Source organism: Rhincodon typus, chromosome 6 (genome assembly GCF_021869965.1).
Source record: "Rhincodon typus isolate 14 chromosome 6, sRhiTyp1.1, whole genome shotgun sequence".
Taxonomy (NCBI): domain Eukaryota; kingdom Metazoa; phylum Chordata; class Chondrichthyes; order Orectolobiformes; family Rhincodontidae; genus Rhincodon; species Rhincodon typus.
In genome coordinates this window covers 35,166,968-35,190,932 of record NC_063337.1, presented here as the reverse complement: position 1 = coordinate 35,190,932, position 23,965 = coordinate 35,166,968, and the positions used below count along the sequence as shown (strand labels likewise).

Below are 23,965 nucleotides of genomic sequence, written 5' to 3'. Positions count from 1 at the left end.
ACCCAAAATGTCAGCTTGCCTGCTCCTCTGATGCTGCTTGGCCTGCTGTGTTCATCCAGCTCTACACCTTGTTATCTCAGATTCTCCAGCATCTGCAGTTCCTACTATCTCTGATTCGATTTTAAAGGTACCTTATCCCCTTTTACCACTTTTTAAAAATATATTCACTAAACTATTACTGTTAGTTTTAAATTCCTTAAAATTTTATATATTCAGTTTTCCAGCTCTTCTTTATTTATTTCTCTTTATTGTTTATACTATATAACACTCATGCTCCTGAATTTAATCCATTTTACTTTCTGTCTGGTATCCACTCTAATTTAGTTAGTAAATCTGTCACCTGACAGAAGGTTGTGGGCTTAGGGATTGTGAGCAGTAAATCTAGGCTGATACCCCAGTGCAGTGCTAAAAGAGAGCTGGAGGTTCCAACTTTCAGATGAGATGTTGAAATGAGATCCTATCTAGCCAGACAATTAGAAAGAAAAGATCCTCTTGTATATCATTAAAAGAAACTTGGGACATTCTCCCAGCTGTGTCGGCCAGTGTTCAGCCCTTCCCACAACTCAAAGGTTGCCTGCTCTGGGACCTTGCTGCATACCATTGACTGCATGTTTCCTACATTACAACTGTGACAACGCTTCAAAAGTGCTTACTTGAGTGCAATGTGAACATCATGAATGATTCTTAATAACCACACTTCTATTTTTCTTTCATTTCTATTATATTTCATCCATCTGACACACAAACATTCTGTGCTTCCATGACTCCTTCTTAACTTGTTGGCCATGATCACTTGACGATACGAATAGTCCCTTTGCCTTTTAGGAGTATACACTAGTTTTGCTGACCTACTTTAAGCCTATTAATAGATGTCTGTAACATTTCATTTACATGAAGGAGAATAAAAACACTGTCCCATTTTAACTAATCAGAGTTTAAAATTTAGACTGCAGAAAACAATTTTGCTTTTCAAGGGAAAATAGTTTTGGAGAAGATGTTTTCTTAAAGGGTGAGGAAAAAAAAGAAAATCAATAAACCCAGACGGCACCCTTACATCTCTGAATACTCTGATACAATGTAACATTAACTGAATACAACGTCCATGACAACAGTGATTAACAAGCTTCTGAAGAAAAAGACAAAAAATGAAAAAAAGACAAATTCAGAACAAAATCCAAGGAGGAAGTGAGATTTGTTTTGAATTTATAGAGGCTGAATTTCAAAACCTTTTAAATTTAAATTAAGTTTGATGTAATTCAAATGCTCTAAATTGGAGGATTAGAACAAACATCTGATGGTAGAGGAAAGTGAATGAGGCCTAACATAGCTGGACAAATAAATGGTCAGTAGACAGAAATGTCAAACTATTCTTGAACTCAAACATAAAGATGGGCACCTTTACATTGTTTATATGATGCATTGTTCTACATGATGCACCCAAAAGAAAAATGTGTAGGCTGTTTAGGAGCCAATTCAGGTTCATTAGACATTGCTTCTTGATAAAAGAACACAATGTATTCAATAGCATTGAATGCGTTAGTAGCACTTTTGTCTCAATGTCAAAAGGTTATGGATTGGAACCCCACTCCAGGATTTAAGCACACAGTGTGACAATTCAGCATAGTACAGTAGCACAATTTCACTATTGGAAATGCAATCATTTATAGAAAATGCTAAACCAAGTCTGCCTGCTTCTATAGGTAGATATTAAAGATCCTGTGACACTATTCACAGAAAAGTGAAGAATTATTTCAGTGCCTTCCTAAATATCACTCCCAAGATCAAAATCACCAAAAATAGATTAACGGACTATCGATCTCAATGATATTTGTGTGATTTTGCTGCATGCAAAATGGCTGTTTCAGTTGTCTGTAGAGGAAGAGTTGTTGCTCTTCAAAGTAATCAATTGAATGCAAATACTTTCAGTCGTTTCTGAGTAATGTAATAGGCATTATATAAATGCTAGTCATTCCTTTTATTTTATTTCAGTGCAGTAGAGGCAAACTGACTAGTGTCCATTGAAATCACAATCTGAACCAACCAATAACATCACAATAACAAAGTTGTTGGCATAAGTTTACAATTGGCTATTCCAATTACATGTAAAAGTAAAAAGTAAAAGTCACCAAAGTCCTACCAGACCATAGGGCTGCCCTCTCATTAGAGAGAGAGATGACTAGTGGTTTAACCTGAGGGTCACCATGCCTTGGGAGAGATTGAGAAGGAGAGTTCTTAATAGTAACCTCAGCCAATTACATGTAGAAATTTTGTAAAATAAGTAAACTAATCATTTTAGAAGTAATCTAAAGTAAGCCATTTGAAGACTGGGCTCAGGGTAACCTAACTGATTTTACCAAGGTAAGGTAGCCTCATTTTAGTTCTCCTCGTTACAACCATGATCAACATTAGCTCAGAACATCAAACTCCTTAGCAGGCAGTATGATACAGGGTAACATTTCATTTGAACTAAGTCAACCAATAGATGACTAACATATTTGCCAATGTGATTTGATTCCTCCTCTTTTAAGGACTTTCTTTCACATTACTTTCAATTGTTGGTTGGAAGGAGACCTGATCCTCTGCCTCTGCCTAATAGCTCTCCAAATAGCCAGCAGCAGGTACATTTTTGCTGTGTATATGTACTTCTCATTTTCCTAGTAAGGAGGCTAGTACAGTTTCACAATGATTAATTTTTAAAAATTGAACATTTTAACTTCATTTCCAATGCAGAGCCACATACTATAGTCATCAGCTCTTTATGTTTTTTTTAAAGTTAAAGGAATGTTATAATTCTATTTGATAAATTAGCAGACCATTGGCTGGATTTTACATTCCCAAATGAGACACACTGCCCCCATGTGCAGATAAAAGCATTCAACATCATGGTGTCAGGTCAGCAATCTGATATCATCAAGCAGGTCTCCAATTGCGGTGCCAATGTCTCCTGAAATCATTAGCCCACCTACCATTTTGAAATCATTTGTTAATGAGCCATTAAGATCATTAGTAAGCCATTCACCCACAATTCTTCATTGCCTGCTACATTATTGAGGAGTCGAATATAAAAAGATTTGGAAGATTTTAAGGGAAGCTACAGTGAGATGGCACAAGTACAGTAGAAAAAACCTGCTGTGATTGATAGTACTAGCAAATTCTGCTGCAGGAGGTTACATTTTTAGAAAATGGTTATGTATGGAATGAATAATAAAGTCTGATTCGGAGAGTGGGGAGACATGAAATTCTAGTCAGGACCATGGCATTACCCTTCCACCTCAAAACATCCCAGCCCAAAAGGCGAATTGTCACAGAGCCTTCCTTTGCACCAGTTTCTCAGAATCCACAAGTTATTTATTCACATCAAGGTGTTTTTCATTTCCATCTGTGAATATAGTTGCAACAAAAAAATTCAATCCAAGATTTATTTTCCCAGTAATCCAAATTCACAAGACCTCTAGCTTGTTGCATCTGATAATAGCTGCAAGGTTGAAAGGGAATAAGAGATAGAGTAAATTGTTTGGGAAGAAAGCCTCCTGTGCATTTATAATTGGCTTCCTTCCTACCAGATGGCAGGGACAGGAGCAAATAGAGCATGCAGTTTCTGTTCCACCTCCCTCAGTGTGCTGGGAGATGTAAGATCCAGCCCCCATATCTGTTACTGGTTTTCTGACATCATTTTATTGAGATAAATATAGAATTTAGCTCATATTGTTGCTCCCCTGTACTAACCATGAAATGGCAGCATTATCTTTCTACTAACTTTACTCTTGAATACTTTTATTTTAAGGTGCCTCACGATTCATTCTCCTGCTGTTTTAGGGTTGGCCCTTTTTATTTTCTATGTATATTTGATTTTTTTTTCAGATTGAGGCTTAGAATTTAAATTATGCAGTCCTTTGTAATGGACAAAATAGGCATTAAACATTAAAAAATGGCATACGTGTCATTGCACTCATTATTTACCTAAATATACACCTACAGAGTAGCTCCAAAGGTTGTTAGTATCTACCATATCCAACTGCCCCCTTACCTCACTCCTTCCCATATCGATCCCCCATTTGTTCCTCCCCATCCTCAGGTTATTGAGGACTATTGCAAACATTGAAATCCTCCTCACCAGCAAAATGCTTTGGGACCTAAGCAGAAGTCAGCAGCTCATCTACATCATTTAAATGAGGCCTGAGGTCAAATTTTGTTTTCGCCTTAGGCCTTTCCACTCAGGCACTGGGATCATTTCCTAGACCAGTGTCCCAAGTGGAAAAAAAATCTAAACAAGGAAAGAAAGAAGTTTAACAGACCAGATTTTTGTGAAGTATGTTTTCTGCAAATAGATAAGAACAATTTTAAACTGTTGGACTGGAGACTGTAGTACAAATATAATTTAAATAGTATCCATTTCTTCCTCTGCATAAGCTGGTCTCTGTCACAATTACTGAACAAAAATAATAGATACACGACAACGTGACTAATATAAAAAAAATTATATGACTATCAATTCCACTCACTATATAAACTTTAAACAATGAGTGTACAGAAAATTTTGGAAGGAACAATCTAAGTTGCATAAGGGACTCTTGTGGCACAATTGTAGTGTCCCCACCTCTGGGCCAGGAGACCCAGGATCAAGTCCCATATGCTCCAGAGCTGTATAATAACATCTCTGAACAGTTGATTAGAAAATATCTCTAAGTTGTTTAATCGTACATTATCTGCCCCCATTATGAGAACATTTCTGGTGGTCATTCACTCGATCATATTTTATCGCCACTACATGTGGAAAATAAGAGCACTCAGATTTACTTATTCAAAAAGCATTGGCAGACTGAAAATTCAAAAGGAATCAAATTTATGAAGGCAATAAAACAATATAGAAAGGCAGATTTCTCTCCCTTTCAAAAGTAGCTTCAAGGGAATAAATGTTGTGCTATTTACCATTATTCTATACATTGAAGTGTTTTCTCTGGGATGAGAATACAAGCTGGCCTGATTATGTAATCATTCCCTGATCATAATTATGTAACCCATTTTACATATCAGTTTCTTTTCTTCTTCTGTGAATCACAAATGTCCAATGGATCAACACAATCTGATCCCAGAATGGATTGGCTTTAGGCACCATCACATCACAGGTTTTTCCTCTGCTGTACTTTGTATTGGTGGAAATTCATGTTCATCTTTTGAAGAATATCATCCAAACAAAAGATAGCAAAATGGTGTCTATTGTTCATCATAAACATGTATAAGATTTGGTTCAATTTCTCATTCGCTGTTTCACAAATATATTTTGTATTCCCTCACAAAGCCCTTTCTTGTTCATATTAGCTGTTTAAAATTTTGTGTGTCAAACAATTGTTTTCTTTCCTAAGAAGCATTTGTGAGCTATAAATTTTGCTTGTTGTATCTGTGCTTCTTAAAATTTCAAATTGCTTAATGTTTCTAGGCACGATTCTATGACATCACAGGAGAAACTCTTTGCCAAGTGATAAAAGTTCTGTTGCACAGTGTAAACATTACGAGTGCAAACAGAATATCACACCATTGTGCTTATCCTTACAAATACACGGTTCTGGACTGATGTAACATGCACATTTTAATTTTCCAACAGTAGATTTTCTGAGACTATTTTTTTGCATTTCCTTTGGTTGCCAAGACATTTGCATTTGTCCCAATGATGCCTTTGTTATTAGGTCTAGGAATTGATGTCTTAGCAACAGGAATTTTGGTTCTTGCAGGCTCGCATCCTACCAACTGTTGATGTGTCTGAGGCCAGGAAGTATGATTTGCTTCGCTCTGTCGTGCAGTTAAAGTGGCCCTGTGTCTGGGAATGGCAGATACATTCTTCTCCTTGGAAATTGTAGTAACGTTGGATGCAGTAATGTTGGATGCAGGCACAAGAGGTTTTGGAGACCGGATTTTAGGTTCAGATACAGAGGACATTTCTTCATCTGAAACAATACTTATCAAACTTTCATCTACATCTGCAAACAGATCATACAGAACATCTCCACTGTAACTGTCTCTTGGAATACTTGCCCTGGTAGCAAGTGTTTTCCCACTTTCATCATCAGGTCCAGGGGTTGTGGAGTCCCAATATCCCTCATCACTGTTTGGGACACAGTCTTGATCACTGTTGGTGGTCATTGTGTCTTCATTATCATTTTTAGTTTTAGAAATATCATTCAAAGTAAGTTGTTTGACTAAGGTCCCTTCTGCTGCTTCATCAAGGCAAATTGGAATTTCTGAAGCCATCCATGGTGTTTGGTCAGCCATGGTCTTGTCCTGTTTTTCTTTAAGAGGCTCAACAGTTGATGGAGGTGTGTCCCAAAATTCTTGCAGATATTCATCATCAACTTCATCTGGGCTTGCCATCTCCTCTCCTCCACCTTGATAAGTCAGAATATTTGAGCATTTCTTTGCACCACCCTTTCCCTTTTCTGCAGGAGCTCCTTTTTCACAGACATTCCCTTCATCATCCTGGTCAGCAATAATGTCCCCACACCCTGTAAATGAATCAAAGCTCTTTAAAGATGTAACATCAGAAAACATTAAGCAAATTCGATCAATTGATTGTTCCGAGGATGGATCATTATTGGGTGCACAAAGTGTTGAAGCTTCAGGAGTGTGATGAGATTCGGATCCAGTTACAGAAATACCTTCTTCTTGTACATCCTGCCCCACATCAGTCAATCCTCCATCCTGTTTTTCCTCCAGCTGTTCAAATGCCTTGACATTAGAATCTTGGTCCAATAACTGGTGGTCAGTGGCAGCTTTCTCCAAATCTTTACATAATTCTGGAAGGCACTTGCCACTATTTGCGTGTTTTGATTCCTCAGTGAAGGTGGCTTCATTATCATTCTGCAATTCACATGATAATTTGTCCTGCATTTCCAATGCAGCACTTTCATGTTCAGAGCAAGATTTGTGTGTCTCTTCTTTCACACATTCCAAGCTGGCAGTCAAAGAACTAGGCAGTGTAATAGTGCCATGGATTTCCAGGTACTCATCTTTTTCCTCTTTACTAATTTTGTCCTTTTTATGCCATTTCATGCTGCTGAACAACCCTTTCAGTCCTTTCTTTTGTCTGTTGCAACTCTTTTCCTTCACCTGCTCAGAGTTTGAATGTACTGACTCTCCCTTGCCATTTTCTAACCTACTATTCCTTTTTAGTAAAGAGAAAAAGCTGTGAGACTTAGCAATAGGTCCGCAACCAGCAGCAGCAAAGCTCATACTGTTGACAATTTTTGTACTGGAATCATTGTCCAGTTGATAATTACTCAAAGATTCTTCCTTGTTGCTCACTTCCAGTCCCATATCAGCAATTCCATCATGCGTTTTGCTTCTAACAAGCCCCATTTTCAAGGAGCTTTTCCTATCCCCTTTGTTTTTCAGATTAAAAATACTAGGCATGGTGCCCCCTGATTTCTTCCTCCCAAATAATTTAAATGCTGTCTTACTTATCTTGCCAGTTTGTTGTTCAGAAGCCGAAATATCATTACAATCACAATGCAAGTCCATGTCTGCCACGATCTTGTTCCTGTTTTCTTTCTGCAGACCACTGCAGCTGCCTGATGCTGACTTTCCCTCTAGCAGCCTCAGTGCTGCTCAAATTCAACTCCATGGCAACCAGAAGGATAAGCAGCTTTCGTCATCTGTGAACTAGAGCCAGTCCACCCTCAGCGACAGTAAATTAACCTGAATTTTGTCAAGGCACTGGAAAAATTAGCATTCCGAAACAATTATACGCTGAATTAAAGTTTCTGTTTTTGTTAACATAGAAAATTATATTCAGTCATGATTAATAGAAATTATGACTTACACAAATAAACATATTTTAGTAAAGAAACAGTTCTAGTTCTGCTTAGGTACTGTGTAATAAATATATACATAAAATGATCTACATAGGGGAAACTGTAGAGTAGGAATTGTCATTGTAAAGTGTTTGTAAATCTCACAAGGAGAAACAGAGGAAAATGGAGGCTGAATTTTTAAAATATTTTTCACTCCTGATGACTTGTCAGTAGAACTGGCAAAGGTTTGGGAACAGATTGCCTACCCTCCATGCTAGTCAGAAAACAACATAGGAACAGAAATAATAACTAGAAACAATCTACACTGCATGCATTGTTAATTAAAATTTAGAAAATGTGGAGCTGCAATAATTCAAAATCATGCTTGTTGCAGCTCTGTTAGTAGTGTGCTCACTGCTTGGTTAGAAAATTCTAGTCCCAAACCAGAGTCTGACCACAAAAATCAAGGCTGATCTTGTAGTGTTCTCATTTTATTGCTGTGATGATAAAGTCTGAGTATGTTAGGTAGAATATTAAAAATTTGTCCATGTGATGTTGGTATTGCAGGTCAGTATATATTCCTCATCCTAATTGACTGCAGCACTGTTAAGAATCAACCACATTGCTGTGGTTTTGGAAGCACATGTAGGTCAGATTAGGTAAGGCTGGCAGATTTACTTCCCTGAAAGGATATGAATGAATCAGATGTAATTTTAGAAGAATCAGCAGAATGCTGCCGCCAGCTCTTCCTTCCAAGTTACTTTGGGATTGTTTTTAGTTGTTTGTCATAAAGAATCAACCAAGCATAAGTCTCAACAAAAGAAACACATATCTTAGCTAACAAAATAAATCATAGAATCCCTACAGTGTGGGAGCAGGCCATTTGGCCCATCAGACGTACACCAATCTTCCAAAGAATATCCCACCCAGATACACTCCTCTATCCTATCTCTGTAACCCTGCATATCCCATGGCTAATCAACCTCGCCTGCACACTATGGGCAATTTAGTACGACCAGTCCACCTAACCTGCACATCTTTAGACTGTGGGAGAAAACTAGACCAGTTCTGAATAAGAGTCACAATGAACTCCAAACATTAATTGTGTTTCTCTCTCCACAGATGCGGCCAGACCTGTTAAGTTTCTTCCACATTTTCTGTGTTTTTTTTCAGATTTCCAGCAACCACGGTATTTTGTTTTTATTACAGTTATTGAATGTTGGGTTATGTAACCAGAAGAATTAAATATAGATGGGCAATAAATGTTGGCCCCAGCCAGGGAAGCCCATATCCCTTGTGGAGACATAAATCTCCACAGTTACAATTTACTGGACAAATCATACCTTAAATATGAACAATTGTAATTAATACAACAAATTATAAACAAGTCATACATTGACAAGGATTTTGAGAAGAGCAAATAATAATCCCATTTACCTACACTTGATCCATAGCTTACTATAGCCTAAAATGTTCCACAGCATTTTAAGTGGTCATCTGGATGCTTCTCAAATGTTGGGAGAGTACTTGCCTCCAACACCCTCTCAGGCAGCTTGTTCCACATTTCTACCATTCTCTGGATGACAATTCTTTTTCTCAGATCTCCTCAAAACCATTTTGCTCCTCACTTTAAACTTATGCCCTCTGGTCTTAGACACATCTGCCACCAGGAAGAAATTCCCACAATCTACTTTATCTATACCTCTCATATTTTTGTATACCTCAATCAGATTCCCCCTCAACCTCCTCTGCTTCAAGGAAAACAAACCTACCTAGCCAGTCTTTCCTCATAACTGAGACTTTTCATCTCATGCAACATGCTAGTGAATCTCCTTTGTGTCCTCTCCAGTGCAATCATGTCCTGATAGCGCGGCAACCAAAATTGTACAGTATTCCACTTGAGGCCTAACCAATATTTTATAAAGTTGTAACAAGTCAGCTTTGCTTCTATATTCTGTGCGCATGCTAATGAAGGCAAGCGTCCTATATGCTTTCTTCATCACCCTGTCTACCTGTGCTGTCACCTTCAGGGATTTATGGACTTGTACGCCAAAGTCCCTTTGTTCCTTGATACTCCCTAGGGACCTACCATTGTGTATATCCTTCCCTTATTAGACCTCCCAAAATGTATCGCCTTGTACTTATCAGGATTAAATTCCACCTGCCGTTGCTCTGTCCAATTTACCAGCTGATCAATATCAGACTGTAGCCTGAGACCATCCTCCTCACAATCAATAATATCAACTTTTGTGTCATCTACAAACTTACTAATTATACCTGTTACTTTTTATGCTTTCATTAATATTAATAAAGTACAAAACTTGAATATTTCTGAAAAGAGAAGCATGTTGTTTAAGCTTTTTATCTTGTATTCCCCAACAGGTTAAATTTCAAACTATCACAATAATTTACACCCCAGGAGTAAAGAATACTGATTAGTTGGTGAGAGGACTCTAATTTGCCAAGGTGTTGCCACAGAAGAATCAACAAGCTCCTGGATAATTCCAAAAAATGTAAGGCTTGAAAGAATTCCTTTTGTTTGAAGACAGCGGGTCCCTGCATACGAACATATGGCAATTCTAGCAACTGTAAAAGAGCCATGTTTGACTAATTTATATTAAATTTGCTCTTGGTGTAGTTGCTAGTTCACTCAGGATTGTTCAGGAATTGTGAAAGCAAATCTAACAATAGACATTTTGTTTGGGTTTTGCAAGTGCAGGCTTGTTGAGTAGGATATATTCTGCTTCTGTTATTGACATGGATAAAGGGTGCAAATATTGTCAGGTATATTTGCTGATGACTCAAAGATAATTAGGCAAGCATATGTTAAGAGAATGCAAAGGACTGAATTTTAACAAAATTCAATTTAATGTCAAATTTGAGGAGTTTCATGAACGATTTCATTCCATGAGCTCTAGTGGGATCAATTCATGAGATTCTCCACTGCTCACCTCATGATGTATGCACCTATCTTTATGACACTGTGCTCCCACTAATATGCACTCGCCAGCAGCAGAAGCGTTTGCCACTGCCAGCACCTTCTAGGATTTGCACTGCCAGTGCCATATTCAAAACCCCAGCTGTGTTTCAGCTCAAACGCTGCCAGCCAGGAATAGCTCTTCTCACTACACATAGTCATCGGAACATGAACTGTCAGTTCCAAAGAAGAATCATTTTGGACCTAAAAAATTAATCTGCTTCTCTTTCCACAGATGATGCCGGACTTGCTGAGTTTCTACAGTATTTTCTATTTTTATTACAGCTAACTATTAATGGTGAAAGGATTTTGCACCCACTTAGCAGAAAATAATCCTGTGTGATATGACTATTAATTGTGCCATTTCTTATTGATATGAATTAATAAGAAAGAAAAAGTAATTCATTAGAAACTCTTAAACCAAAAATTCTTAATCAGCTTTAATTATTTCCATTTACCTTAAAATATACTTTCTTTTAACTTACAACCAAGGAATATCTCTGTTGGCACATTAATTGGATTATCAAAGATTATTACAGCCAGTAGGTATCAATAATAGAGCCAACAAGGTGTAGAGCTGGATGAACACAGCAGGCCAAGCAGCATCATAGGAGCAGAAAGGCTGAAGTTTCGGGCCTAGACCCTTCATCAGAAAAGGGGGAGGGGAAGGGGGTTCTGAAATAAATAGGGAGAGAGTGGGAGGCGGATAGAAGATGGATAGAGGAGAGGATAGGTGGAGAGGAAACAAACAGGTCGAAGAGGCGGGGATGGGGCCAGTAAAGGTGAGTGTAGGTGGGGAGTTAGGGAGGGGATAGGTCAGTCCAGGGAGGACGGACAGGTCAAGGGGGGCGGGATGAGGTTAGTCGGTAGGAGATGGATGTGCAGCTTGAGGTGGGAGGAGGGGATAGGTGGGAGGAAGAACAGGTTAGGGAGGCGGGGACGAGCTGGGCTGGTTTTGGGATGCGGTAGGGGGAGGGGAGATTTTGAAGCTTGTGAAATCCACATGGTATCAATAATATATTTTATTCAGTTGTGCTTACAGATGTTTATGCTTTTGCATGAAATAGAACTTACGAAGCACTGACCGTACAGACTATAAAAGTTACAAGGATAATTATGCAAGTGTACGCAGTGTTAGCTAAACACAGCTAGGGTAGGAGTAGTCACTATGATTAGTTACAGTTGACCTAAGGCAAGGAGGGAAAAGAATCGGGCAAAGTTCCCAATTCTGACTGATCCTTTGGCACAGATGCATGAGAATCGAGTGAAAGGAAAATCAGTCTATCTGTGATGCTTTCCATGCTTGAGCAACATGGAAGCATTCATTACCCAACCACGCACACAAAGAATTTGGACGAGGAACTGGATGACTGCTGGAGCCTAAGCTTGTATCAAGTGAGCATGGAGTAACTTGGAAACACTGTTACTTGATGTCAAGGACAGGATCTTTTGCCTCACTTCAACACTTTTGACCATGTTTGGATCCAGCCTATAATAAGAGCAGGAGTTAATGGCCTTGATGGAAAAAAAGTGGGTGTCAGTGGGTAGATTAGTGCGTCAAAGTGCTGCTAGATAACACTATTGAACAAGCCTTTTGTTACTTTTCTAAAAGATGAGAGCAGACTTAAAAGGGGCTCTAACTGACTGGATTGTAATTGTACTGCTTTTTATCGAAAGGTGTGAAGTAAGGTATGTGATTTATTAATATACATTTTAGATATATATATTGTGGATTTGATCTGTGTGTATGAAGGGTTTAATGATTAACTTGTCAGTATTTATGAAGTTTATTTTTTAACCTATATGAAAGAGAGATTTCAAAGAATCACAGAATCCCTATAGTGCAGATAGAGGCCATTCGACCCATCAGGTCTGCACCAACCCTCCAAATGATTAGGTCCAGTCAAGGACAGTAGTGGGAAGTTGTGCGTGGAGTCCGAAGAGATAGGAGATGCGCTAAATGAATATTTTTCGTCAGTATTCACACAGGAAAAATACAATGTTGTCGAGGAGAATGCTGAGATACAGTCTATTAGACTAGACGGGATTGAGGTTCATAAGGAGGAGGTGTTAGCAATTCTGGAAGGTGTGAAAATAGTTAAGTCCCCTGGGCCCGATGGGATTTATCCTAGGATTCTCTGGGAAGCTAGAGAGGAGATTGCAGAGCCTTTGGCTTTGATCTTTATGTCGTCATTGTCTACAGGAATAGTGCCAGAAGACTGGAGACTAGCAAATGTTGTCCCCTTGTTCAAGAAGGGGAGTAGAGACAACCCTGGTAATTATAGACCAGTGAGCCTTACTTCGGTTGTGGGTAAAGTGTTGGAAAGGATTATAAGAGATAGGATTTATAATCATCTAGAAAGGAATAATTTGATTAGGGATAGTCAACACGGTTTTGTGAAGGGTAGGTCGTGCCTCACAAACCTTATTGAGTTCTTTGAGAAGGTCACCAAACAGGTGGATGAGGGTAAAGCGGTTGATGTGGTGTATATGGATTTCAGTAAAGTGTTTGATAAGGTTCCCCATTGTAGGCTATTGCAGAAAATACGGAGGCATGGGGTTGAGGGTGATTTAGCGGTTTGGATCAGAAATTGGCTAGCTGTAAGAAGACAGAGGGTGGTGGTTGATGGGAAATGTTCATCCTGGAGTTCAGTTACTAGTGGTGTACCTCAAGGATCTGTTTTGGGGCCACTGCTGTTTGTCATTTTTATAAATGACCTGGATGAGGGCATAGAAGGATGGGTTAGTAAATTTGCAGATGACACCAAAGTCGGTGGAGTTGTGGATAGTGCAGAAGGATGTTACAGGTTACAGAGGGACATAGATAAGCTGCAGAGCTGGGCTGAGAGGTGGCAAATGGTGTTTAATGCGGAAAAGTGTGAGGTGATTCACTTTGAAAGGAGTTACAGGAATACAGAGTACTGGGCTAATGGTAAGATTCTTGGTAGTGTGGATGAGCAGAGAGATCTCGGTGTCCATGTGCATAGATCACTGAAAGTTGCCACCCAGGTTGATAGCGTTGTTAAGAAGTGTGTTAGGTTTTATTGGTAGAGGGATTGAGTTTCGGAGCCATGAGGTCATGTTGCAGCTGTACAAAACTCTGGTGCGTCCGCACCTGGAGTATTGCGTACAGTTCTGGTCACCGCATTATAGGAAAGATGTGGAAGCATTGGAAAGGGTGCAGAGGAGATTTACCAGGATGTTGCCTGGTATGGAGGGAAGGTCTTATGAGGAAAGGCTGAGGGACTTGAGGCTGTTTTCTTTAGAGAGAAGAAGTTTAAGAGGTGACTTAATAGAGACATACAAGATGATCAGAGGATTAGATAGGGTGGACAGTGGGAGCCTTTTGCCTCGGATGGTGATGGCTAGCATGAGGGGACATAGCTTTAAATTGAAGGGTGATAGATATAGGACAGATGTCAGAGGTAGTTCTTTACTCAGAGAGTAGTAAGGGCGTGGAATGCCCTGCCTGCAAAAGTAGTAGACTCGCCAACTTTAAGGGCATTTAAATGGTCATTGGATAAACATATGGTTGATAATGGAATAGTGTAGGTTAGATGGGCTTCAGATTGGTTTCACAGGTCGGCGCAACATCGACGGCCGAAGGGCCTGTACTGCGCTGTAATGTTCTATGTTCTATGTTCTATGTTCACCCAGACCCATCCCTCCACCCTATCCCTACAACCCTGCATTTATCATGACCAATCAACCGAGCCTGCACAACCCTGAATACTATGGGGCAACTTAGCAGGCCAATCCACCTAACCTGTACATCTTTGGGCTGTGGGAGGAAACCCATACAGACACAGGAAGAATGTACAAACTCCGCACAGACTGTCACTCAAGGCTGAAATTCAGCATGTTTCAATAAACATTGAAAAACGTTAGCTTGCTTTTGATTTAGAATAATTAGGATTTTCTTTTGCTTCGGGGAAAACGTATATCTTGGAAAGCTTTTTGTTTCAATTTGCAGAAGTCTCATCAATGTTTATAGGTACATGGCACCATAGGAATTATGGAGCAGGTGTAGGCAATCCAAGCTCATTCTCCTAATTAACATGATCATAGCTGATCTCATCCTGGTCTCAACTCCATTTTCCTGTCTGCTCCCTTTAGTCCTTTATCCTGCATTTCATCAGAAACATATTCATTTCTTTATGGAATCTGTTGATTGATTCTGCCACCACTACTACCTGTGGCAGTGAGTTCCACAGATTCACAACCCTCTGAGAGAAGTAATTTCTCTTCAGCTCAGTTTTGAACCGAACTCCCCTCACTCCATATCTATGCCCTCTTGTTCAAGAAGTCCAACAAGGAGGAACATCAGTTCCATGTCCACCTTATCAATCCCCTTTAGCATTTTACATACTTCTTTGGTTGCTTTGTTCCCAACCACCTGCTTTATTAGTTTAAACTACCCGAGTTGCACTGGCAAATCTCCCCAGTGAAGATGCAACCTGTCCTTTTGTACAGGTCCCACCTGCCTTGGAAAAGATCCCAATGAACCAAAATCTGAAACCCTTCCCCCTGCACCAGCTCTTTAGCCACATGATAAGCTGTACTATTTTCCTATTTCTTGCTGCACTACCATGTGGCACAGGGAGTAATCAAAAGTTTACAACCCTGGAGGTTCCTGCTTTTCAATTTACGGTCTAGCACCCTGACTCTGCTTGCAGGACCTCGTCACTCTGCCTGCCTATGTCATTGGTACAAATGTGCACCACAACATCTGGCTGTACACCCTCCCCCTTCAGTATGTCCAGAGCACACTCGAAGACACCCTTGACCCTGGCACCAGGGAAACAACACATGACCCAGGAGTCTCATGTGCAGCCACAGAAATGTTGGTCTGCTCCTTTAACTATTGAGTCCCTGACTACCACTGCTTGCCTGCACTTCATCCCGTTCTGTTGCACAACAGAGCCAGTTGTGGTGCCACTGTTTACCTCTCCCAGATGTTGCTGCATGTCACAGGTAGACTACATGACATCTATCCTGCTGATAATGGTGGTGCCTCTGGGATACTGTCTGCGAGGTCCAATTCTATGAGTATGAGTATGTCAGGCTGCTACTTATGTAAAAAGTTTGTGGTACAACTTTTCAAATTTTGGCACAGCTCCCAGATTTAGCAGGGTCAACAGGGCAAGATGTATCATTGTTATTCCTGATGCCTTAGTCGCTGCCAATAGTTTCATCTATTACAATTTTTCTGTAGCAGCTTGACGCAGTTGAATTTGGTTACTGACCATCCTGCCAATGGAACAGTTTGTTCTTATTTACTCCATTCATACCGCTCCTAACTTTGATTTAATTGTATGAGCTCTGCATGCCCTTTTATATTGTTGCTTCCTTTCCATGGGGATATTGATGAAAATGTTTTATCTGAGAAGCAGTGCATTCCTGCATTCCAGGATATGCAAGTAGGTCAAAGTCTCATGTTACGAGGCGTCAAATTAATATGCTTCATCGTTTTTTTTGAGATGTTTTAAGGAGCATACAAGAGCCTTATTATAATTTTAATTTTAATCTACTGTGTGTTAATTAGTCCCACACAGACATCAGTACTCTTCAGTTCACTCTTTCAGCTTTGCTACAACACTTAAAACAGGTTCTGCTGGAATTTCCAGCTCTGACTTTGGAAATTTGATACTCAACAGTTTAATTGCATATTGTATTAATGGTTGAGTCTCGCTATTTTGAGAGTGATATCTGTATTATTATGGATGTGTTATGTGCTGCAGGATATGCTGCTACATTTTTTTCATTAACTAACCTTTGAAACATATTATGCCCTCAGCATTGTTGCAGCCACCAGTCACTTTGTTAACTGCAACCACGGTTTGCAGTAAGGTAATTCCAATTATCAGGCCAATTGCAGGATGATGATGTAGAATGAAAGTTGATTCAATTAACTTAATAAGAATTTATCAGTTTTTGCCAAGAGCTCATATGAGGATCATAAAATAAGAAATCAGTCAAATTGACTGATGACAAATAGAAGCGTGATTACACAAGTAGTCAGTACAAAACAAATCAGCATGATGTAATTTCACTATTATTTCTTACTCAGCAACCACTCAAATCATCGAACTACAATTTACATCAAATTATTGGACTGAATTTGGCTAGAAATTGGCTGTGGACTTTGGTGAGTTTCATGGAGGGATTCTCTCAGTGAGGCCTAACAAGATTTTTCACACAATTTTCCAAAACTTACCTTATTTCCTATCCGCCATACCCCTATGGCCCCTGTAATAACTCAGAAAAGGAACATCGTTTATTGTTGAACACCAAAAGAGAACCACTACTCATGGCATACATAGGCTAGTCCAAGCCTGGGACAGACACTTCATTTATTTTTCTCTTTTTTTTTGTTCCCAAAATCCAGAAGAGCTCTTACACACAAACAAATGGCTTTCCCAACACCAAACCACTGTGACTTTTTTTTAGTTTTAAACTATTAACCGCCACTAGTAATCAACCATATGATCAATTAGACATTTACATGCAAATTCCATGAGGGAGAATGCAAACAATCAAAGTGAGGGAGAGGTTCAGAAATGTTATGACATATATCTGGAGCAGATGGGATTGAACGCAGGTCTCCTGCCTCAGAGGGAGGGATACTACCACTGCACCACAACAGTCCTGCCCTGGTGTCTGCTTTGTAGTTATTTTCTAATCAACTTTTTCAGAGCTGTTAATACATACAGCTAGAGCAGGTGAGACTTGAACACAGGCCTCGTGGCTCAGAGGTAGGGACACTACCTCTGGGCCACAAAGCCATTATGGTCTGCTTTATTTCCTTCTTAATTTTCCAGTTAACCTGTTCAATGATGCTCTTACTCACCTCTGGAGCAGCTAGGACTTGAACTTGGATCACCTGGCCCAGTGGTAGAGTCACTGCTGTTGTGCCTTTTTATTTAATCTATTTTTTTCCCAAAGACCTGTTCAGAGATGTTATTATAGACCTCTGGAACAGGTGGTGTCCTGAACCCAGGCCTCCCAATTCAGGGGCAAGGACACTACCATTGTACCACAAGAGGGCTCCATTGCCATTATACCACAAGAACCAGGTTGATGAGTTCCAGCTGGGCAAGCTGTTGCCTGTTGCCAAGGGAACTTGTACTCAATGAGCTTCATGAGGAGATTAATTAGTGATTCCCTAAGGGCCTTATAAGGATTCTCACAGCCCCTGACATGCTGTATCTTCCATCTCACCACAGGGGGAAGGACAGGCCTCCTGCTGGGATCTCCTTCGATTCCTGATCCTAGTGCCATTTTTAAAACATAATGATGCAACAAGTTCAAGTGCTGTAAGTCCAGAGTTGCCCAGCGTAATTCATGTGAATTGTCCAGGACATAGCAGATAGAGGAATATTGGCACCTAACTTTGCCAATGGAGACCTGGAGTCCCTGGAGGACTAATTAGTGCGGTGTAGGGCTGTCCTTTTGCCTCAGGTGCAGTAGAGGAGGCCATGCTGAGACCCTTCCAGCCTGGTCCATAGTTACCACTTTGGTCACTGTTCTTTCCATGACCCCGAGAAATGCTCAGCAATGCAGGAGAAAGGTCAAAGATCTTCTCCACTCTGCGACAGTAAATGTAACCATCTTTTCCCTATTACATTACACTCACTCTGTCTCCACCAGCTGGAGGAGGAAATACATCCAGACTCCCCAGAAGTCTCCTCTCAGAACAGTAGAGGTGGCTAGACTTTCTATCTCCTTGTCACCCTCAGCCCTGGGGGCATTCGAGCTCAGGAAGGTGCATTTGCATCGGGTCAGGCCACACTCAACATTCATGTGCCCTCTAGCCACAAAAGCCTCTGTGGTCCAAGGCCAACAAGCTCCAATGTAGAGCAGGCATCCAGAGGAGTCAACTGATAACCGCTTAGACTTTCAGGTCAGGAATTGTCACCAAAAGACACTTGGTTAAAGTATTTTTGTTTTTGGTGACATTCTTGCCAATCTCATTGAATTTTTCAAACTTTCTTGACAATGCCCATGTTAATCAGGGCACAATTGAAATCACTGGTTGGGAACTGAAAACTAGAGGAAGCATTAATAATCTTTACGCTATGGGAGCACAGAAGTTTCTCACAAGAAAGTCCATTTTAATCTGTGATCTGCGATTCCTCATTCCACCATCTGCTGTCAGTAATTCCATACACTAGTAATATATAAACGCATCAAACATGAACGAAGAACTGAGTGAAATATTTTAAGCTCAGCTACATTATATATAATTACTGTAGATCCTTAAAACATTTTGAAAAAACCTATTCAAAGAAAAGGAATATAAGTAAATCTATATACAACAGCAATATCCAATTGATATAAAAATTATTTTACCTGATGCCAGTAAAATAATCCAATTGAAGACAGGTATGACCACACATTTGCACAGTAACTACACCTGACTCTCATTGCAGCCTAGGCATGGTAGAAATAGACTTTAACTTATAATTTCCACATGGCATCTTGGAATAATTAGACAGGTCACCTAATTCAAAGTCCCAATAAGCTTTTGCAAGGTCAATGATTATCTTCTTTATCTTAAAGTAAAAATATTTTATAATGATTTCAATTATATTCAATGGTAATTTTGAACTAGGTTATCTCATCCTATGATTGTGGAATTGAGGTGCTGTAAGTATTTTGTTCTGCAGATCAGTCAATTACTACCAGGTCTAATCTCAATTTGACTCATCAAGCGACTGAATTAAATGGATACTGGAGATGAACTGTGTCGGTGTATAATGCTTGCTTTGATTCTTCTATATCCAGAACCTCCTAACAGAAAAATTTTCAGGTAGTTTGACAGTTTATGTAACTGAATCATTTAGTATCACACTGCAACAACAAGCTAGAAGTTTATATTGTCTTGGAGCCTATGTATGGCATGTTTAACATAGATGATCTGAGATAAAAAGATTAACAATGCTACAGGGGATCAACCAAAATGAGAAGCAGCGTGTAACTGTGGGAAAATTCAATCCTTAAGAATTACCTGGCAGGATGGTTTGAACTATTAATCATGCATGTTTAACCTTTCTTGCTGGTTGAAATGTATTTAGATTTCAGCCAGAGTATTAGCTTAAATCTTCACTTGCATTTCTACCATTGTTGCTTCCTTAGGATCATTAAAAGTTTGCATCCATATATTGTCACTTACCTGCACTGTACAGCAAATGACCAGAATTAAGAATATGTTATCACTAATATTGAAATCCAGTAAAATAGCAGTAAACCAAAGAACAACCTGACTTCTATGTTAAGTGAAAGTGAATACTTCTCCTACTGTTAAAATTGTTACTTTTTTTTGCATTATGTCACATTGAACATCAGGCTAGATTTTGCTCTGAGCAGTGAATGAACCATGCTCATTAACCTTGCACTTGCCCTCTGCCTATCAGTGGGCTTTTGCATGGGAAATTTTTGTCATGCAGAGCATTTAAAACATGAGTGAGCTGATAAAGTAACAGCATGCCTCTCTAATCAGTCAGATTGAAGAATCATTAACAAGTTGAGTCCAAATCAGTCAATTAGAACAATGGATTCAAAGTCAAATGGTCCAGAAAGCTAAATAAGGAGAAAGATTGGAATACAAGATAGAAAGAAATAAGTTAAAAAGGAAATTTATTTCCCTTTAAAGTTTTCAATAATCATTAAAAGCAGAGGAACTGAGATCCAAGGAGTGTGGTACAGAGGAATCTGGATGTCATAGAGTCATAGAGTCATACAGCATGGAAACAGAACCTTCAGTCCAACCAGTCCATGCCGAACATAATCCCAAACTAAACTAGTCCCACCTGCCTACTCCTGGCCCATATCCCTTCAAACCTCTATGCATGTACTTATCCAAGTGTCTTTTAAATGTTGTAATTGTGCCCACATCCACCACTTCCTCAGGAAGTTCATCCTTGTACTTGAATCTCTTTCCCAGAAACCAGTGCAGGGTGGGTCATTGAATTTAATCAGGTTTGAGTTGTGTCGATTTTTGAGAATCAGCGAGGTGAGGGTTGTGGAAGGGCAGTCAAGAAAGTGGGGTTGAGACCACAACCAGAGCAGCCATGATCTTATCAAACGGTGGAACAGTTTGAAAGGGTCAAGTGACCTACTTCTGCTCCTAAATCCTCTGTTCCAATCTTCTGAAAGTTATTTTTCAGTGCCAAAGAGGTAATATGGAAGCAACTAAGTCTTAGCACATCATTAAAGGGTTCTTAGATTGGAATGGACAAACCCTAACTTTTTTAGTGAGTTGAGACCATATCTATAAGTTCAGAGACCTTACATAGTAAAATAACATAGGAGCAAGTGTAGGCTATCAGCCACCTGAGCCTGTTTTGTCATTCAGTAGGATCATGGTCAATCTGATGATGACCTCAAATCCACTTTCCTGCCTGTTCCGCATAACGCTGGCACTTTATGACTTGTTATTTTTAGAAATCTTTCAAATAATGATGCTCTAATTTCACTGAACATGTGCATTTGATGGAAGATATTGTCTAAGTTACATAAATGACAGTAAACACGGCTAGCCTCATCTTTACAGCAAAATTGGGCTCATTGCTACAGCTTTAAAATTTGAAGATTAACAAATCCGTGGTCTTCCTCAGTACCAAAAGAATGGCCAGGCTGCATTGAAAGAGTTAGGTGTGCCTATTGAGCATTTCTACTGCATATAGTTGCAGGTTGGATCTGTTAACTGGAAAGGAAAGAGTGCCTAATGAATCCAGTACCAACATTTAAAGTCTGACATGATCCTCAAGATTCTGCTAAAATCCTTCAAAATTGAACACAAATAAGTACTGAATATGTATCTTCTGTCATGTTTAACCATATCAGCAATTGTTTTTGTAAACATAAGGCAATCAAAAATCTAATATTTATTGTAAAATTATCTAATTCATGTCCTCCTGAATTTTAGTTCCATTTTATTGGTACAGCTAGTCTTGAGAACTGATACTTGTTACCATGGAGATGTTATGCTGGATTCTATCAGTGGGAGGGCAGGAGGCTAAGAAAAGTAAATTTTTATTTGACTGAGGGCCCTTCCCTTCCCCTGTCAGCCAGGAATGACCTGCTGTCACATTGTTTAGGCTTCAGCTTGTGTTTCTATATCTAATCAGCCTCCAAATGCCAAGCTGCTAAGTGGGACAAGTTGAGGGCACAAGGTCTACCACCTGTTGAGACTATTACTGTTTCTACAAAGGCTTTTATGAATACAGTTACAATAGCAAGTGAAAGCCTTATCCTGTGCTCAGAAATAAATGAGTGTCCCAACGTTTGAGAGATCCCAATTACCCTGAATAACTTTTGTGACCCCATTCAAAAAAATTCTAAGCTGCTCACAGATCTCAGCCATTTGGTATGGAAACAGCACACTAAAACTACATTCGGTATTATTTTGTTGAGGATTGAAAATCTGAGAAAAGGAAAAACTCTGAAAACGTTAAATAGTGAGATCGTGTAGCTCCTCAAATTCAATGTCAAATTTTTTTAGAAGTAGATGAATTTTTCAGAACATTGTACCATGCTAACATTTTTAAATAATGCAAATGAATAGCAAATTACTCTCTAATGCTCTGTTTAGAAATTCATTATGTTTGTGTGCTTAGCCTTTTATAAAGATTACACCATTCTACATTTTCTCTGTCCAGTTTTCCCATCCAGAACTAGACACATCTTCTAAATTTTCTAAAGATTGTTCCACCATAAATATCTTGCTCAGGGTTCATGAAACTTCCTCCCTTTATAAATGAATATGCTGTATTAAGGCATTAGATGTATTACATTTATTCAAATATTTAATGAATATTTCAAGAACTGTCACAAGATCAAATTAAACAGATATAAATAAGTAGTCACACAAATTAGCAAAAGTCATTTTAACAGTCAATTTTTCAGCATAATTGTGAATAATAATGACACATTGTCACTACATTTGCACCTGTAACCAAGGGTTTCATTTGTTTTTGTGGAGAACTACATCTACACAGGATGGTTATCATGATTCCAAAATAAAAGCTTGATTACCACAAGTCCACTTATCTAACATCACTCTTCCAGCTGTAGGAAAGCTAAATCTTGCATTAGCAATTAGTTTTCTATTACAATTTATGTCCAGCATGTATACAGAACACATTTCAATAGCTATTCATTCCTTGTGTTTCTCTTGGGGAATTCATGCTCAAAGAACAGTCTCATTACAGTTGTATAATGAATTAAACTACTTTGAGATTCAAAATCTCAATATCTCACACATCAATAAAGATTAAACTCTAGGCCTGCAGTGCCCACGTGTGCTGGATGGGAATGTTCTTTTAACTGATTAAGAATCACAACATCTCCAGCAAGCAGCATTTTAGCACTGTATTTTCTATGAATAAACATTCAATATTTTGTTTCAGACTGTCAGAAAACCCTTAAAATTGTTAACAAGTTTTCAGTTTTTAGGAGTTTTACTGTTTTGAGCAAACCAAGATTAATAAATAGCAGAAGCATTGTTTACGAACAAATGATCTTGCAGCAAAGTGGATAGCTGGCACTGTGCATATTAGAAGATAGTAGTCTGTCCAAACAGAAACAGCTATTCACATAAACCCCTCACCAGAAAGGAACAAATTTCATACTAGAGAAACTACAAAGCAGATTGATTAACTTAGTTTGTGAACTTGCTTTCAATTCTCTTTGTTTTTAAAAGAAAATAATCTTGTAATTTAATGCACTGGAAGCAAGATCACTCAATCTCATCCATAGAAAGATCTCAGCATTCAAAAAATAATAACTTAATCAGCTGTGCTAGATTTTCTCTACTGTAACCATTGACTTGCTTATGGCTCATCAGTCACACATTATGATCGTAAAACTTATACCCTGTTCTGAGCCCTTTCATACTGTGATTCAAATTAAATGCATATTGTATACAATCTGAGGTTGTTATCCTTGGGGCAGAGGAGACTGAGTGGGGACATGATTGAGATGTATAAAATTACAAGGGGCATAGATAGGGCAGACAGGAAGAAGTATTTAGATATGCACTTGCAATGCCAAGACATACAAGGCTATGGGCCAAGTGCAGGAAAACAGGATTAGAATAGTTAGGTATTACACAGTGTGGAGCTGGAGGAACACAGCAGGCCAGGCAGCATCAGAGGAGCAGGAAAGTTGACGTTTCGGGTCGGGACCCTTCCCGAAACGT

General features: G+C 39.1%; 1 protein-coding gene across 1 annotated transcript; it reads right to left on the bottom strand.

Moving 5' to 3' along the window:
• Window positions 1–79: 79 nt before the first annotated feature.
• On the bottom strand, window positions 80–7,573 carry amer2 (APC membrane recruitment protein 2). The gene has a single exon (XM_020530583.2). It carries the CDS (start codon window positions 7,510–7,512, stop codon window positions 5,617–5,619), a length of 1,896 nt encoding a protein of 631 aa, XP_020386172.2. The 5' UTR covers window positions 7,513–7,573; the 3' UTR covers window positions 80–5,616.
• Between the last annotated feature and the right edge of the window lie 16,392 nt (window positions 7,574–23,965).

Bases quoted from the DNA above. Each gene is read 5' to 3' on its own strand.
- amer2 (XM_020530583.2), bottom strand. From the start codon at position 7,512: ATGGACTTGCATTGTGATTGTAATGATATTTCGGCTTCTGAACAACAA.